This window comes from Impatiens glandulifera, chromosome 3, assembly GCF_907164915.1.
Source record: "Impatiens glandulifera chromosome 3, dImpGla2.1, whole genome shotgun sequence".
NCBI classification, from domain to species: Eukaryota; Viridiplantae; Streptophyta; class Magnoliopsida; order Ericales; family Balsaminaceae; genus Impatiens; species Impatiens glandulifera.
This window is the reverse complement of record NC_061864.1, coordinates 46,929,266-46,948,077: the sequence shown is the minus strand read 5'-3', so window position 1 is coordinate 46,948,077 and position 18,812 is coordinate 46,929,266. Positions and strand designations below refer to the sequence as shown.

Sequence of the window (18,812 nt, the reverse complement as noted above, 5' to 3'; positions counted from 1 at the left end):
GTTGTCTGTACTTGGAAGATTTCCTTTCTGGCTTATCCCGAAGTAGAAGGATCTGGTAGTACTGTATTCTGCAGCTTGCAGTCTTTCCTCAGACTTGCATGGATATGGAAGTATTCAGTCTGTTCCTTTGGTATCATTCTCAACAGATACCCGAAATGTCTTCTTGTACTGGTCGGTCATTTGACTTGGCCGAATGTCTTTTGGTAGTGATGTGACCGAGCTTCTTCCGGTTATTCTTGTCTTGTGGATGATCGGCTGTTTGATGATTCCGGTTTTGAGCTTTGGCCGATCCTTTCTTTGTGCGGTCACGTTCCGAATACTCTTGATCGGTTTGGTAGCTTGACCGGTTAGGTTTCTTTAGTCGGTTCTCTTGTTCATCTGGTCCGGTTCCTTGTTCCTGCATGGAAAGTTTATTTAAGTTAGGTTTATTTGAACCGGTCTTATTTTATCTAACATTTAGTAAAGATTATTTCAACACCATTATATTGATTTGATGGACTTTCTCTACTTGAACACTTATCGATTACGAATTCGAGTTCGTATTTAGAGTGACTCTAAAATAATTGTATTTTCGTTGAATATTTTCTATGGTAAATTTCATTCTTACAAATTATTTATGCAATTTCACATCTATATCATAAATTTTTTATTTTGATTTTTTTAGATACTATTTATTAATTTTCAATATATAATTCTAATTTAAGAAGAATTAATTCTTAGAAAAAAAAAGTTAGTTTATTTAACCTACATCATAAGTGTACTCTCTTTTCTTCTGTGGGTATAGTATTGTTGGAAGAAAAATCAAAATTTGGTGCTTTAGAGGAAAATCTGGGAAAAAACTGAAACCTGGAAGAAGATGAATGAGGAGCAACTCTCCCGTCTCTGTCGATTAATCACTGAGCCTCTCAGTCGTTTCACCGTTAGTACATTCTTCTGATTCACGCATCCAAAGTTCTTGTTTTGGTTCAATATCTCTTCATCTCTGTCAGTTCCCCTTTCAGTTTCAGTAACTAATGAACATGTACTGCTTGCAGATCGAACAGTCTACCATCTCACTCACCAAAGAAATCGAGAACGATATCTTAATCGCTCTCTCTCGGGTTCGTTCATTATTTTCCCAAGAGTTTTCATTTCTTCAAGTCCGGATTCTGTGTAGTATTTTATTAATACTTATATCAGTTTTCTTTTCAGGTGCAGAGACAAATTCAGTTACTGACTCAAGAACTTGACTTCGACTCTGACAATGTGAGTTTTATTTTTAACATTCTTGCGTTCGAGTATATTGTTTCTCCCTGATTTTATGACAAATGAAGTGTAGTATCTTTAGCTTTATCCATGTTCTCTTATAAATCATTGAGGGAGAACAATTACATGCCTTTGATAATAATGGTAATGTCCATCCTTTGCATTGCATACACAAATAAAATGAGGATTAGTTTTCTTAATGACTGCATATTTGAAACTTCTCTCTCAAATTCTCTTAGCGTTTTTAATATGTTTTGTGCATCACAAACATTGGATGAACAGAGAAAGGACCTCCCTCCAGTGAGTAATATCATAGACATTCTTGTTTCCATGTACCATTTTTAATATCACAAACATTCTTGCTCAGCTTCATTGCGACTGTTCAGAAAACCAAATAAAAGAGAAACCCTAACAATCACAACACTTTCTTTCCATGGTCTTACCAACAGTTGGAGCATCACATACATACTGTCATGCTTGTATTTGTTGTTGGTTGAAAGCGGAGGTTGAGGTGGGATACTACTTATATGCTCTAGAACCAACTATTGAAATCTAAAAAGAGACATCTCATGTAAAATGCTCTGCAAATAAGACATCAATGATCTAGAATGAAGAGGAAAATGTAGATTAAGTGGGTTGTACAAAATCTGGATTACACTAATGCAAATGTAATGAGGAAACGGCTAACCATCTCCTCCTCCATTGCCCAGCGACCAAGCACTTTTGGCCGCTTCTTCAGAGAATCATGGATTTCCAATGGGTTATGCTATTCTCAGTTGCTGATTGTTGGGAACAATGGAATGGGTGGTGTGCGGAGAGAAACATCGGCAGCGGCGAGAAGCCAATCCCTCCAATCCTGCAGTGGACGATATGTGCAACAGAAAATCTTTCCAAGGGATTAGGTTCGGGTTAGCAAAGATCTAAGGGCTTCATTCTCCACATGTTTGCCTCAATCAAGAAAAAGGGGGATTTGCAAATGGAAGGGATTGTTTCGAATTGACAGGAATTTAAAATTCTGATATATTTGTTTCCTTTCTGATAACCATGTACAATGAGTGCCCCTTACGTTCACGATCCTATTCTACTCTAGTAAAAAGTTTACCCCTTTTCCAAAAAAATGAAATTGAAATCTTGATTTCATGATCTGTGTTGTTTGATTGAACATTAATTCTCTCACTTATCTTAATGAAATTCTTCTCATCTAATTCTTGAATTCTTCTCGTCTTGTCAAACCAAATTCCCAATCTAGTGCTATCATTATCCTTGAAGAATCACACTCAAATTTATTGCACCAGAATCTAAAATTTTAAAACCAGATATCACGAGCACATGAGTGTTCAAGATTGACTGCAACTGGTTTTACAGAGAATTGGACAGAAAATCAAGGTTAAATCAGATTTGGAGAATCTACTGTCCTGCCAGTGGCTTCTGGAAAATGGATTGTTCCAGCCATTAGCTGCTTGTATGTTAATGGGTAATTTTCAGTATGAATTGTGAAGCTTCTACATGGTATATTCTGGTTGATCATCAGGTCTCTTGAAATTATACCGTGGGGAGAAAAGGGATGTTCACCCATGTAGCTAGCCTAGGTTATTCACTTGGGAAGTCAATAAATGATGATCCTTTTTGGAGTCATCAGTTATGTTTACCCTTCTGTACCTACCTCTTCTATATGTGCGTGGTTTGATCTAGCGCCTCCTGTAGTATCATCTCATGTTGTTTATTGCCTTGCTCTACTTTTGATCCTGATGATGTACTCTCTCAATTCTCCCCACCTGCCCCCTGAAATTCCTACCTTACCATTCTACTACTATGTCCTAGGCTCTTTTTTGGATCATTCCTCTTGGAGTATGGTTTTTGTGACCTCGTCGCGAAGTATGCATGAACCCACAAAGTTAATCCTTAATTCTGATGCTAGCATGCCCCCAACATCCATGACACTCACTTCAACTTAAGACGTTCTAAGTGGGAATCGAACCCGTGAGTCCGTGACCTTTGGTCTCTTAGGAACCACTCTTACCACTTGAGCTACCTTAGTGGGTTAGGGTCTTCCACTATAAGTGACAAGGGATAAGAGATGGGATCTCTGACCCTAGTTGCACGTTTCAAGATTCATTATACTCTGTTCTTAGAAGATTCATTATACTATGTTCTTAGAATAAGATAAGTGTAGCCAATGTAGTGTAGCTTATTGGTTAGTGTGCCTGCTTCTTAAGTGGAAGATTGCTGGTTTGGCCCTACATGGTGCGTTTCAAAAAAAGAACAAGATGTGTGTAGATTTATGTCTTTCTCTCTCCAGCCGGATGTCATCTTCATTATCTAGTCTTCCAAGATACATGCTCCTTGGAAATGACAACTTGTAATTGTTATATGATAATGGAAGAATTAGGAAGGGGATGAGACAACATGATAGAAAGGAGATGAGATAACAGTAGAGTAAGGTGAGATAAGATAGAAAGAGGTGATAAACATAGTGTGCCTTGCAGCTACAATATTCATCATAATCCTCTCCTACCTACCTCACCCATAAATAATAAATGAAACCCTAGCAGGCCCTAACGGTTCACATTGACAACCCAAAAGAAAAGGGACTGCTAACCTATTACAACCGGTCACATGGCCTTGGAATATAAAAAGGCTGAATAATAAATATATACTTTAATTCTTAAAGACCCCAAATAACCCTTGACACATTTCCTCTTGGAAATGATCACACATGTTATAAAGTGTATCACTATTGGCTTTGGGAATCAACCACTATTCTTAGAAATGATGATTATCTCCACATCAGCATACACCATCCATTTATTCTTTTATTGTATTTACTGTATTTATACTACTCAATTGTACAATTGTAAACCATCAACATCAAAACAGAACTTTTGTTTTCAAAAGGATTTTACTAGTTTCTGGTCAATGTGACCAAAGTGCATACAAAAAGTAATTGCTTGTAAATATTATATAGTAGTGATATTTTATGAACATCATTGAATTTATGGTGGCGAACATAAGTTAACAACGTTATTGTCAACTTTTGATCAGTATATGGAAGTGAAAGCATCTACATGCCACAGCCTGTCTTCAAGTGGCTTGAACTCGTGTTGCAAAGATCATGAGTGCCTCAGTAAGATTTTTCTTCACATAGTAAGTCTCGTGGAATTTTGAAGAACCAAATGTTTCTCAATGCAATGTTCTGCACTTATAGAGTCTACGATTCATCTTTTCTACTATATCATAACTCATCTTCTTTCCATTTTTATTACCTTCCTCGCCTATGTCTAAGAATGATTCCTTACTAATTCTTAACATAAAAATTAGAATCTAGCAACAAAACAGTTTTGCATACTATGATCAACATTTTTGATTTTATTTGGTATCAATTTATCATATAAAATTATTAACTAAAAAGTTGAAAGTAAATCGCAACTGATTATTTTATATGAAATTGAGCTTGTCAGCTTTATATCAAATCACAAATAGTAGAACAGTTTGGATCATTAAAAGAATACTTGAGTTAGTAGATCCAAATCAAAGTAAAGTTGTAAGGACAGTATTTACAATGTAATGGTATTTTAGGAAAACATTTGAGTTACTTCATCAGGATCCACATTTTTTAGATAGTATGTAACTATGTATGCTTTGTTCTCATTGTGGTCTTTTTTTATTCTTATTTGAATAGAGAATTCTAGCTGCAGTATTGATAACAATTTTTAATTTTTGGGAAAGATCTTGATGTCAACTTATGATTCATATTACAATAGGTTAGTCATGGTTTTATATTACTAACTTATTTTAAATATTACTAACTAGTAGGTTTATTTGGTGACTTTAAGTGCAATACGATCCTTCTTGTTTTCTAAATAGTAGAGGGGTAGTTGAAAGTTTCTGGCCTTTTATGACAATCATTTACTATTATGTTTTGTTTCATGAAGTAACTTCTCTTGATTAGGTTTTCATTGAATTATCTTCAATTCCTTGGGAAAACCTTTAGTTTCGGATAGAAGTAGTCATTCAGTGTTTGATTCTTGCCAACATTACTGTACAGCGCTATTACACTACTCCTCTATGCTTCGTTTGAAGATGACTTCTATTTCTAGATTAGTTTTCTGCCTATTGGGAGCATATATGTTCAGCATCTGGCCAGCAATGTTCTTGTGGCCATCTGCAGATACCTGGTTGAATTGGTAAGTCAAACAGTTTTCCTTTACTTTTCATACCATATGGTATCTTCTGTTTTTTTAGTTATTGTGTTTCATTTCTAAAAATCTTTTGATTTATTTTATAAAACTTCTCTGTACAGGGAAGCAGTGTGGAGAGATTTCTTCAGTTATCTTGCCTTTGTCTTGAGATGACGGTTAATGATTTGGTTCACTATTCTGGGAAACCAAAAACTGTCAAAGCCCTGATATCTTGTTATGAACCATCAGGTGTCATTTTAACCTTCAAATCAAAATTAAAAAATGCAAATTGGTCTATGGCAGCATGCATTCTTCATGTATTACGTGATATATTGAAGTTCCTAAAGCAGGACGATAACAGTTATTTAGAAGTGTACATGAATATAGTATGTTCTCTTGAAGAAATCCCCTGGCAGTTGTTGAATGATAGTTCCAAAAGCTGTTCAAGGGATGTCCGATTGCATCTAGATGGGCAACTTCAGTCGAGAATTATGTTCTGCGGAAATCTTATTCAGTTATTCTGTTCCTTAGTAGAAGAATGTAGATCATCCAAAGAAGCAGAAAGTTGTTCAAATGAGCACCCTATTATTGTTAAAATCCTGGACCTTATTCCTATGCTTTTCAACATCTGCCTTGGTGAAAAACAAAGCGGAAATTTTATGTTTGGCTACCTCAGGCACAAGATATTGGTATGTCCCATTTTTATTGATTTCTTCTTAATTTAAGACATGAGTGAGTACAAAGTCATACAGTTATTAGCAGTATGCTAAAGCATACAAGATCCCTTCTGGAGATGGTTTTGCTGCAAGAAATAGGAATTATGTTGTTGTTTATCTTTGATTTTCTTTCTCATTATCTTATCTTCTAGATGATTTTGACCTATATAATCCTCTTATTTCTATACCTTTCATCTTGCTAGCCTACAAAATTCTTTTTCTTATCTGTTTTTTCTTGATTTTCCGCTAAGGTCCCAAATGTCGGGGAATAAATTGTAAAGATATTGTAGATTTATCTCTTCATCTTCCTTGAAATATGTACAATTTACTTGCACTCAACATGTTATTTTGTTTACACTCAACATGTTGATTATTGTCGGTCCTTACTTTTATTACAATCAGTGTACTTTAAATATCTGAATTTCTCATGTAAACCATAACTCATATGAATAATTTATCTATCTTTCAATTTTCTACATGGTATCAGAGCGTGTTTTTCCATAAGAAACCGATTCACATTTTTCCACTTCCTCCTCCAATGGTGTAAATAGCCATTGGAGGAGAACTAAAATAATTCTATTATCTCATATTTTCCGAAATTATTTATCACAAAATCCAGAGCGTTCTTGAGCTCTTTCTTGGCAGTTTTGTCATTTCAAAATCTGTACTTTATATTTCGACCGATCTGTCCATCTTCGTGTCTTGACAGATTTTCCTCGGACATAATCTGTTCAAACATTATCACCGTTCAGCTAAATGGTATAGTCTGCCAAAAAAAAAACAATCCTACGACATTCCGGCGATTCAAAGCCAACTTGGTTTTATCAACATTCAGCGACATTCTAGTGATTCAAAGCCAATTCGTTGTCATCAACATCCAACGACATTCCGGCGATTCAAAGCTAACTCGTTGTCATCAACATCCAGGACACTCCGGCGATTCAAAGCCAACTCGCTGTCACCAACATCCAGCGACACTATGGCGATTTAAAGCCAACTCGCTGTCATCAACATTCAGCGACACTTGGCGATTCAAAGCCAAATCGCTGTTATCAACATCCAGTGACATTTCGACGATTCAAAGCCAACTCGCTGTCATCAACATTCAATGATATTCCGGCGATTCAAAGCCAGCTCGCTATCATCAACATTTCCTCCCCTTGTCCGCATTCTCTCCGCTCTCATAGCTTCCCAAGGCTCTTCCTCTTATGCTGGCGTCGCTGTTTTGGATGACATACTCATCAAAGCTCTTCCCAAGTCGGATTTCAAGAAATTATGTGGCAAGTTGGTCACTCGCAATATCTATTACCCAACTTGAGGGGGTGTAAAATTATCTCTTCATCTTCCTTGGAACAGGTGCAATTTAGTTGTACTCAACATGTTATTTTGTTTACACTCAACATTTTTCTTGTTGTCAGTTTTACTTTTATTACACTCAAATTCCTTTAAATATCTAAATTTATTATGTAAACCATAACTCATATAAATAATATTATCACTCTTTCAAATTTATGCAGATATGTTCTTAACCTCTCTGATACGTTAAGTAGGCATCTTACTAGAGAACTGTCATGATGAATAATCTTTATGTCTCATTTTTAAACAACTGCATATTCTTTTATAAGCTATCAAAACCTGTTATTTATATTGCTTAGTCTCTGTATCATTACTGCTGTTTTCACTTGTAAAAATTTCTCCCCAGATGCTAATGATTCGAGTGAGTTCCAACATTCGCATGGAAAGCCGTGTTCTTGCTCTTTGGTTGCAACTTATCCATAAGAATTTCGAAGATCTCTTGTTCCAGCCCATGACTCAGGAAAACTCTGTTTGGGACTGTTTAGATGGATCTCCATTTCATTCAAGTCCGGTTGATATGAGAAGATTTAATACATCTCTTCATTTGCAAAGGCTGGTTGTTTTCCTTGTCATAAGGTGTTCATTCTCTTTGGCTGACTTGAAGGAACCATCCACCAAAAGTTGTGACTGTACAAACTTGAACTGTTTGGAATCAAAGTTAACTTCAAATCTGAACTGCTGTGGAGTAAAAGGTTTAAATGAACTTTACTGGTGGATGCAGGAGCACCTTCCTCCAAAGGTGTTTCCCAAAGATTGCACAAAGTTCACCTTGTCTTTCATTCGGCTATTCATCAATGAGGTACTTTCATTTTATAGGATCTACTTTTTCATGAATCCCTTTTGTGATACTCAACCTTTTCACCATTTTTAATTTATAAAACGTATTTTGTATCCGTTAAGATAAATTATTATCAAGAAGAAATAAAAGGAGAATATTGGGAAATATTGAAGTATATCATGATCAATTAGAATAATGGGATTATTCTTATATACCCTAGGTAGATAAATGTCGAGGATAATTATATTTTTAATCATTATCTATAGATTCAATGATAAATTATCTTAGAAATAATTATCTCATTATTCTAGCAAAGTGTATATATCCTAGAATTGTTATGTATTTAAAGGGAATGACCCATGAATAATACTTACCACAAATGTGAGACTCTAAAAGATCATGGAAATTCTACCCGAACAGTTTAAGTCACTATTATTTCTGCATGGTTTTAGAGCCTCAAATTTGAGAAACCCTAAAAGATCTTGGAATTCTACCCCAATATCTTTACAAACCCTAATCCTAATTTTTCTGCCGAAATTCAACTTATGGCTGAATATGGGGGTTGCGTTACAAACTTCATCCTCTAATGTTTTCTCACCATTCTTCTCATGTATGTCGATCCATTCTCTAATCCAATCACAAAATGAGAGCAAATATCTTTAATGGTCTAGTCAGATGTGATGTTTGTGTCTGAATAGGGTAAAATTGAGTGGAAAAGATGAGTATCACATAGAACAGATGACCAACGCCACAAACTGAGACCTAACGTACAAGAAATGGAAGAATGATAACCATAATTTTGGATAATCAACTCCATGAAAAATTAGATAGGGAAAAACATCTTGCTCAATGGAACTACAAAGGAAATATTGGAGGTTGCCATGGAAGCCCACTTCAAGATTATTAGCATATTTGAAGTATTTCAGATTGAACAATCTCTCCATTAGCTAAAGACAAAGAGATATGTTTGTCACAATTATTTCATCGGTCTATAAATATTTGCAACAATGTGATAAGAATTGTGTTAAAGCATGCTAAAGATGCAACAACATTCAATATGGTAAAAGAAAGGTTTATGGGTATCAAACCTCTTCCTAACATTCAAGAAGTGGTATATGAAGCCCAAACAAAGGAAGATGCAATGACGGTCGCAGATGCAATGATGACAGCAGCAGAAGAAGGAGAATAGTGTTAGGCAGACATGAGGGTGGAGAGGCTGCTGCCGAGATGTTGAAATGTTAATGACATCCCTTCACTGGATTGTTGTTGGTCAGAAGTGAAATTGATGATTTCCGGAAAACTTTTCCAAGGCACGGAGACGTATAGATTCTGCCGAGAGACGGAGACATATAGATTCTGCCGAGAGACGGAGACGGACAGATTCTGCCTGCATATGACGAAACTGGTGAGGAAGAGCTCAAAAGCTCTTGATACTATGTTTCTTCTTTTGAGCTTTTTTTGTTTGTTTTTGTTTGTTTTTGTTTGTTTTTGTTTTGAAGGTAGGATGCTATCATATCATGAGGTGGGAATCGAATTCGTGATCTTTGCTCTCTTAAGAACTACTATTCTTTTGAGTTTTTAAGAGTAGAAGTATTGATAATTGAATGATATAAACATTTGTTTATACGAGAAATGTGTGGTATATAAATTAAATTGAGTATAATAAAAGTAAAGTATTGACATCAAACCAAATTGAGTATATAAAATAATATGTCGAGTACAAGTGCACTAATTTCAAGAAAAATAGATAATTTTACACAATTCAATACACAAAGAAAATGTATTTAATCCGTCTCAAAAATCACTAAATCCCATAAATACAAGCATTGTTGTACCATGTGATGAATACGTGACCAAATTATTTTTTACTTGTGCTTTCTGTGCATGGACGTGATTGGAACGACATATAAAATGCATAGACGGTATTACATATCCATGAACTGACCATCAAGAAACAAGCATGAACTAAATCCATGAAGTGTGTGTCAAGAAACAAGCATGAACTAAATCCATGGTCCTTGGAATTGATGCACCTTAACTGAATTTAATGTCTTTCTTTGTTTATATTCGCCGTAAATCACAAGTTCATATTTTGAATAATATTATCACTTTCTCACTCTCAAAAGTAAAGTTTTTACATTACATCACAGCACCCATGAGCTCTCACGTTTTTCATTTTCAATTTGCGTTTTCCAGCAGAAATTCGTCCTCCTTCATCCCTCTCAGCAGCATCTAAAATTGCAAAAACATTTTGCAGCAGAACCCTCCACGACAACTCATGGCCACCCAAGGTTCTTCCTCCACCAATATCTTATCCGTGGATTATTCTCCCATCTACATTTCCTGCGACGACATTCATCCAAAAATATGTGTGTCTCGCTGAAGCATAAAAACAAAGTGCTTTCATTGACAAAAGTCATAAAAACAAAGTGCTTTCATTGACAAGCAGCCAAAGAAACTCATACGTCTCTCCGTCTTCACTATGTGAAGCAAAAGCGTATCAACGAATAACCCTCCAACCCTCTGTTGCTGGACCATTCAGGCAAGATGTTGACATCCATTTACCACCGTCTCAAGCAAACGCCGCTCCTAGGTATCGGATTCCTCCACCTGTGTTCAACTTGTATTCCATGATTCCTAACAGATCTTTAGCCAGTATGGGCACTCTGTCCATAATCAAAAACCCACCTTAGCCTTCAAAGGACATGGGTTCTAGGGCCTATTTGCCGCGATGGTTTTCAGCGACACATATTATCATGACTGCACCAAATAATTTAATACTAACTGAGGTACATTTAACTCTAAAAATTGTATTGCCGATTTAGGGGCATTTCAGCACATGACCGGGAACGCGTAATCATTTGTCCAGCATTCACATAGCAAACGGAGCATCTGCAAGAGTTATAGGAACCATATTGACTTGTTTAACACCTAACATTTGTTTGATAAGTGTTCTGTATGATCCACATTTTGAAAGAAAAATATGAAATTTGGCTCTCACTAACTCTCTAAATGGTAAATGATGGGTTAGTGATTTTTATTGATGACCACACTCCCTCATTTGGCTCTTCCTAATGAAAGAAAAATATTAAATTTGAAAAATCTTCAAAAATTTCTGCGTTTTATTCCAAAACTAATTCTAAATCTCCATCCAAGTCTTCAAAACTGATAAAGGGTATCATTCATCTATACTCTTGTGTTGATACACTCCAACAAAATGGAGTTGCCGAAAAGATATATTTGTTATTGATCGGAATAGTGCCGAAGCCGAGTACTGTTCTCTTGCACTCATTGTGAAAGAATTTGGATACGCCGTATCTTTGAAGAGTTAAGATTACTCCTTATGGACTCATTCAAATGATGTGTGAAAACCAAACCACAATTAGTATTGTAAAGAAAACCGATTCACCATGACATAACTAAACACATCGAAATTAATCTTCACTTTATTGATGAGAACGTCAATAAATGGTCTATTTCACCCATTTACGTTACATCACAAAAGTGATTTTGCTTGCATTTGATATGAAATGTTAGATTGAATTAGATGAATATGTTTTACATAAAAGTGTGAAAAAGGGGATTTTTTGATAATGATCTTTTACTATATTGATGTTTTATTGTGATTTTTGACAAAATAAATATTTTGAGTTTTGAAAAAGGTTCTCTTCTCATCCTTTGGTAAACATGGACAAAGGTGTAGTTGCACTATTCTCCATTTGTGAGATAGTTATAGGAGGGAGGCTTATATTTTACTTCGATTTACTGTACAATTCCCCCGAAAAAAGGTATTCAGTCATCTTCAAAATAATTTTCTTAAAAAGTCTAGGAGTTGAATAAGTGGATTATTACAGAAGTGCCTTATGTATTCATCTGTCAGTATTTCTCCTCGTACATCTTGTGCACTAAAATATTATGCCCATGAAGTGCAGGATGATATCCTATTTGAAGTGCTTTTGCTAGTGATCTGTACACCTTTCTCCGCAATGCAGCCGTAAGTATTTAAAAAAAGGGAATCCATTTTCCCCCAAAAAGTATTGAAATGATGCATTCTATTCTCCTTTATTATTGATGATTGACAAGTAGTTAATTCACTCTCTCCTTATACAGGGTTTCCAAAGATAAATGGCCTCTTGTGGTGAAGGATGATATTTTGCTTTTATTTTCACTTATCTTCAATCCCATACATATGTTTCATCTCTTTCTTGCTGAGGCAAGTTCAATTTATCTAAGATAGATGATAAGTTAAAAAATATCCTTTCTTTTGTTCATATTTTTATCATTTAAGTGGCTTCAAGGAGAAGTAATGTGGCTTTATTCTCTACAGCTTCACTATGATCATCAACTACTTCTTGATTACCTTATCTCAAAAGATGATGGTGTCAGATCGGCTGAATATCTTCTGAGGTAGTTGACTACCTCAAAACCTTGTGATTATTTTTGAAGTGCTGGACTACAGTATTTTCAGGATTGTGCTAACAAAAATCTGAACAGTTCTATTTCCTTTTCAGTCTGAGGGAATCATAAATCTTTTTGATAATTCCATTTGTTTCCATTTCTATTTAAAATATCGTTTTTCCCTTGCAGTTTCTGAATTCTTTCATCACCCTTATGTTAGAATTTGGCTTCTGATGTATTTCTCACTGATAATTCTTTTTCTTAGGTCCTTGCGCTTAGTATGTAATTCGTGGGATGAGTTTACGGAGTTTTCAGTAGAGAAGAATGTTCTTTGTAGCGACAGTGTATTCAAATTATCTGGAAAGAAAAGGAAAGTTCTTAGTGGCGGCTTTAGTCCCCAGGAACACCCGACATCTGAGCCTATGAAGAAAAACAGGTTTCCAGGTTCATTTGGGGAAGTGTTCGTCAATTCTCAGAGCCAACAGTTTGAGCATGCTAAGGATTGCTTGCTTTTACTGAAAACATCTTTGGAGAAACTACAGAAAAAGAATTTGTTCCCGTATAACCCAGAATCACTTTTGCGGCGGTGCGTTTTCTCTCCTTTCATACGTCTTCATAGATTTCTCCTTTATTCTAGCTGTAACTTTGGATACCATTATACTTTTTGTGTGGCACACTTCTTGGTGATAGAAGTTGGAATTTGTATTTATTTTTTCCTTCTAGCAATAAGGGTTTATTATTTGGAGGTGGTTAGCACGACAACCCACAATCATGACCCCTCAACTTAAGTAGGGTGTTCTTAAGGAGAATCAAACACAAAATATGTTTATTGTCTTTTCTATAAGAAGAATAATTCATGTAAAACTATTAAACGCTAGAACTGGTGTAATTTGAAACATGTGATCTTGTATACTTGAATGGTAGTAGTAGAATATATTAGTAAAGTAGGGTACTATGGTAATTAGGAATAGTATAAGGGTAGTATATGGTAGTTAGTAAATAAGTTAGTAGGTTAGTGTGTTAGTATCTCATATATAGTAAGCATGTATTATTTGGAGGAATGAATTAAATAGTATTGAATCAGGTATATGTCCTCTAAAAGCTTAGGTCATTCTTCGTGATCTCTAAGCTGATACCTAACATATTAGGAATAAAAATATTTGTTTGAACCACAAGAAAGATGTATGATTTATTCGATATCATGGGATAAGGAATAGTTTGTTTGTAAGGATACCTCTCAACATAACGTTATCTAGGCCCAAATAGCACTCCTAATTTCACTAGGAACTATAACATCGATACACACAAGAGGTAGAATCTTGTGTTAACTAGAATTCCAATTCATTGGTTAATGAGAATATATACATTGCTAAAATTATTTAAAATAAATAAAGCTTATATACAATTAATGATTGCAAAGAATGCCAAATCAAGGATACAAGCAAGTTTAAATACAAGGTAGAGACTTCTAAAAATATCATGAAACAAGTAATAATCCCAAGGGAAGCAAAAAATTACCAAATTGAAAGTTCAAAAATATTCATCCTTTTAGTAGATGAGTGTGATGTCCAACTATTACTTTTAACTTCCTTTCAACCTTGAGAAGGACAAGATTTGTCATTGCAAATTTTCTCATCTCCTTCCAACTATACACCAAATGATGAATCTAGCTTCCAAATTTGCAATGAGAAAGGGAACCACAAACAAAGGTGCAAGATACTTGCGAGTTGAACCCGTTTTCTTTTGAGATTATCCTCTTCATTGATTGCTTTACTAGAGATCAACCGAGAGTGAATATATATTTTAGTAGGAATGAGTGGATTTCGCAACGTTTTCTATGGAAAGTTCCTTAGGATGGATTTGACGGTACCAAATGATTATAAAATCTTGTAACACTAAGGCATCACATAAACTCCTCCATTGCGATGAGTCATTCTGAACCCTCCAAAGGCTCTGCATAACCAACGGTCAACTTTGTTGTTCAACGTTTCAAGTTGTCTCCTAAAAAGAGGCCCCGAGCATGTTCTAACCTTGAAAACGGCATTGTTTTGAAGTTGAAGACAACCACAAAAACCTATAACAATCTTCTCTTCAGTTCATCTTATTTTAAACTTGTCAATAAACATGGATTTGCTCTTCCTCCATCCATATTCATGAACATTCATGCCCAAACTAGAAGCATCCGAAGACAACAATAGTCTTCCTTGAAACACAAATAACTCTTGTTTTATGCTCTCTTCTTCTTTGAAAGAACTCTCATTTGCTGCTCTCTAATGAGCCGTTTTGTTATATCATTTTATGATCCGGATCATGATCCAAAAAAAAAAAAAAATACATTTGTTATGTTAGCAAATAATTAAAATTATCTAGAAATAATCTGGATTTTGATGCAAAAGATAATCTATATCATGATCTAAAAAATAGTCTTGATCTCAAATGAAGCAAAAAATCTGACAATAATGTGGATCATGATCAGAATATTATTTGTATACCAAATGAAGTAATAAATATCACTAGAATCTGGATTATGATGTAGAAAATAGCTTAGATCATGATGTAGAAAACAAACAAAAAATGTGATTATAGTTGCAACTGAGATTTTGACAAAATCAAGTTTCCAAATAAGCTAGTCATTGCCAGAGAGAAACTCTCTGGAGCTTGAATCTCATAAAACCATTATTGATTCTTTCTCCATAGGCATATCCATAGCAAAAGAAAGGTACAATAAGAGAGAAGCATGAGAGAAGAACCATGTTTCTGATCATAGGCTTGGGGTCATCTCCTATTTGGGAATGAATTCTCTTGTTCACGTGAATAACAAAATACTGTACCTTGTTCAAATGAAAGAAAATGATACAGTAGTCTTCTTGTATTTGAAGAATCTTCTACCCATTTTTGTAGCCACTGTGGTTAGAATGAGGAATTTTACTAATTTCCATAGGCATATCCATAGCAAAAGAAAGGTGCAGTCAGAGAGAAGCTCGAGAGACGGAAAAAAAATGTGATAATGAAGAACCATGTTTCTCATCATAGGCTTGGGGTCATCTCCTATTTGGGAAGGAATTCTCTTGTTCACGTGAATAACAAAATTCTGTACCTTGATTAAATGAAAGAAAATGATACAGTAGTCTGCATGTATTCGAAGAATCTTCTACCCGTTTTTTTAGCCATTGTGGTTACAATGAGGAATTTTACTAATTTTGGCCTATAGCGACCTTTTTCTCAATAGTAACTTTCTATAATTCAATACAAGATGAATCCCCAGAAGTTTTTATATGTTCTCTGCTGACTGAGTAAATATTGTTGAATAGACATCATCTAATTCTTCTATATGATAGCTGATTGATATATCATTAAGATTGAAATTTTTGGTTGAATCAAATTTATTAAACAATAACTTTGCATGTAATGTTATTTACATCATTTACTAGTTCAAGTTTGTTTGACAGTACAAGTGTTGATCCAGATTGGCATATATGCTATTCATGCCATCATTCTATTTGGTCACCACTTGTATCATTGATTTTTTTATAAATTGACAATGAAAACAGGGGGTAGAAATGTAGATTTTAGAAGGTTTCCATGTCATTTGCCACATATTTTCTACAGATTTGTTATACATCTTTTGTCAGATGTCTCTTCTTCCTCCTTTTGAGCCTGAGAATTCATATTTTGGAATTTCCATATCATTGATTTCACCTTGTTACATGATTATGGTTATTGATTAAGAAAAAATAATCTACCAATAATGACTATGATAAGATTTTATACATGGGTTTGATAGTTTTCCTGTCTAATTTCACAGATTAGGGAAGTTTCAGGAGCTTTCACAAAGCAAGTAAAAGTATAAATGTGTCTGCTCTATCAGCTTCAGCTCAGTAATGCTCTCAAATATTTACCTTGCACCTTTTCAAGATGAATTTTGACTAGTTCATCAAGTTATGTTTGATGAATCTCGAGTTTAACTTTGTATGTTCAGTGTTTGTATTATTAGAATTCGTGGTTATGATAATTTTAAGGGCGCCCTAATTTTAATAATCCAATTTTAATATTTAAAAAGGGCTAATACATTGATCCATTATTAAACTATCCGTGGATCTTGTAAATCTCCACTTAAAGTATGTATCGTTTTGAAATAAGCTTTTTAATTTTTTTTGTAAGACTTTGGATGTCACTTAGGTAAACTCTTTTTACCCATTTTTTTTATTTCATACTTTCTCTTTTCTAAAGTATTTCAATCTTTTATTTCATATTTTACATTAGTTATATATATATATTTATATTTTTCATTTTTTTCTTGCATGCTTCTCTATAGATGTTTTTTTTGGAAAACAAATTAGTGTCATTTCATTGAAAAAACCCAAAATAGGGAAAAAAATACAAAAGTTTAAGATCAGATTTAGACAATTTCTAGATTTGACAATGAAACAATAATTGAATTACAGACAACAATCAATTAACGTCTATAACATTTTTACTTTGATTTTACTTGTGACTTTCTCAAATGAAATATCCCATATCTGACAGAGATTTCTATTCTCTTCGTTCTTTTCGATTCCTCTCAAGGATTGAATGAGTGCATTTCCATCTGAATTTATATCTCTCCAAATATTTTCAGCAGTTTTACTTCTTCTATTATGAGTTTTTGAATTTCTTTCTTTCCAGATATTGTAGATTATTGTTTCAAAATAGTATTTCAACATACTTAAATAAAAGGATCTTCCTTTTGCTTTATTCTTCATTCATTCTTGAATTTCTTCCCATGTTCCTGGAAAGTTGATGATGTTCATGTTTGCAACATAGCTTCTCCATATTTGTATTACAAAAGAGCATTCCCCAAATAAATGGTTTATGTTTCCCTCAACTCCTGAACATAGAACACAATTGATATCATGAATGTTTATATATTTTCGAATTCTGTCTTTTGTTGTCAACCTTTTCCTGTATATCATACAGAGAATAAATTGGTGACGAGTAATAATCTTTGGAGACCATACCACATTATGCCAATCCACCTCTTATCCTCTTGTTCTAACCATTTCCCATGCCTTTCTTGTAATGAACTTCTCGTTGCTTTCTGTTTTCTAGCATATTTCATCATTTCTTTCATTAGTTGCTTCTGCCTCATTAGGTTTAGGATTCTATCATCTTCTGGAATACGACTCAGAAGTGAATCACATTTACCTTCATAGACGTCTCTAAATGTGTACTTGATGTATTCTCTTCTAACTTTGCTTCCTTGCATTTATTCTTTGAATATAATGAGAATATTATCCAGCCAAGGATCATGCCAGAATAGTACCCCTCTTCCATTTCCAATTGTGGTTTGCACCATTTAAAAAACATATTTTCTTATTTTTAGGATCTTGTTCAATGACCATTCATTCTTTCATTGATGCTTCATGTCCAGATACTCTGCTCTTCTTTCATAAATCTTGTATGCACCCATTTGACCTACAGAGAGTCTGCTTTCTTCTCCAACTCCCATAAACTCCTGATGGTGAGGGCTTTGTTCCATTCAACACAACTTTTTATTCTTAGTCCGCCTTCTTCTATGGGAGTGCAAACATCCTCCCATTTGACTTTTTTGCATCCTCTGCCTTGTGTTCCCCAGATATAATCTATCATGATTCTATCGAGTTCAACCATTACTTTCTTTGGGATGACTATCTGTTGTGCCCAGTAGCCAATAATTCCAAAGATGACTCTTTTAACGAGCTCGATTCTACGTGCATAAGACAATTTTTTCGTAACCCAACCCAAGACATAATTTCTTACATTTTCTACTAGTTGTCTGAAGTGATTATATCGGAGTTGTTTTGATGACAGGGGTACTCCAAGGTATTTCACTGCTACTTTACCTTCACTGATTTCCATATTATTGAATATGTTTTCATTCCTTTCTTCATTAACCCCTCCATAGAAAGCCTGACTTTTGTCCTCATTAATGTATAAACCTGTAATACTCAAAAAGATTGTTAGAGCTTCTTTCATTATACTAACATATTCAACATCCGCACAAGCCATAAAAAATAGATCATCTGCAAAACATATATGAGTTATTGCTTCTTCTTTGCAGTACAGGTGAAATTTGAAATAACGACTTCTTAGAAGCATTTTTTAAATACATTCAAGAATTTC

At 34.5% G+C, this 18,812-nt stretch overlaps 1 protein-coding gene across 1 annotated transcript; it reads left to right on the top strand.

Moving 5' to 3' along the window:
- The first annotated feature begins 791 nt into the window (after positions 1-791).
- LOC124932708 lies at positions 792-16,805 on the top strand. Its single transcript, XM_047473374.1, has 12 exons — positions 792-919; positions 1,035-1,100; positions 1,192-1,245; positions 4,288-4,389; positions 5,343-5,429; positions 5,546-6,112; positions 7,842-8,294; positions 12,206-12,267; positions 12,384-12,486; positions 12,601-12,680; positions 12,937-13,257; positions 16,477-16,805. Exons 1-12 carry the CDS (start codon positions 857-859, stop codon positions 16,511-16,513), a joined length of 1,995 nt encoding a protein of 664 aa, XP_047329330.1. The 5' UTR covers positions 792-856; the 3' UTR covers positions 16,514-16,805.
- The last annotated feature ends 2,007 nt before the right edge of the window (positions 16,806-18,812 follow it).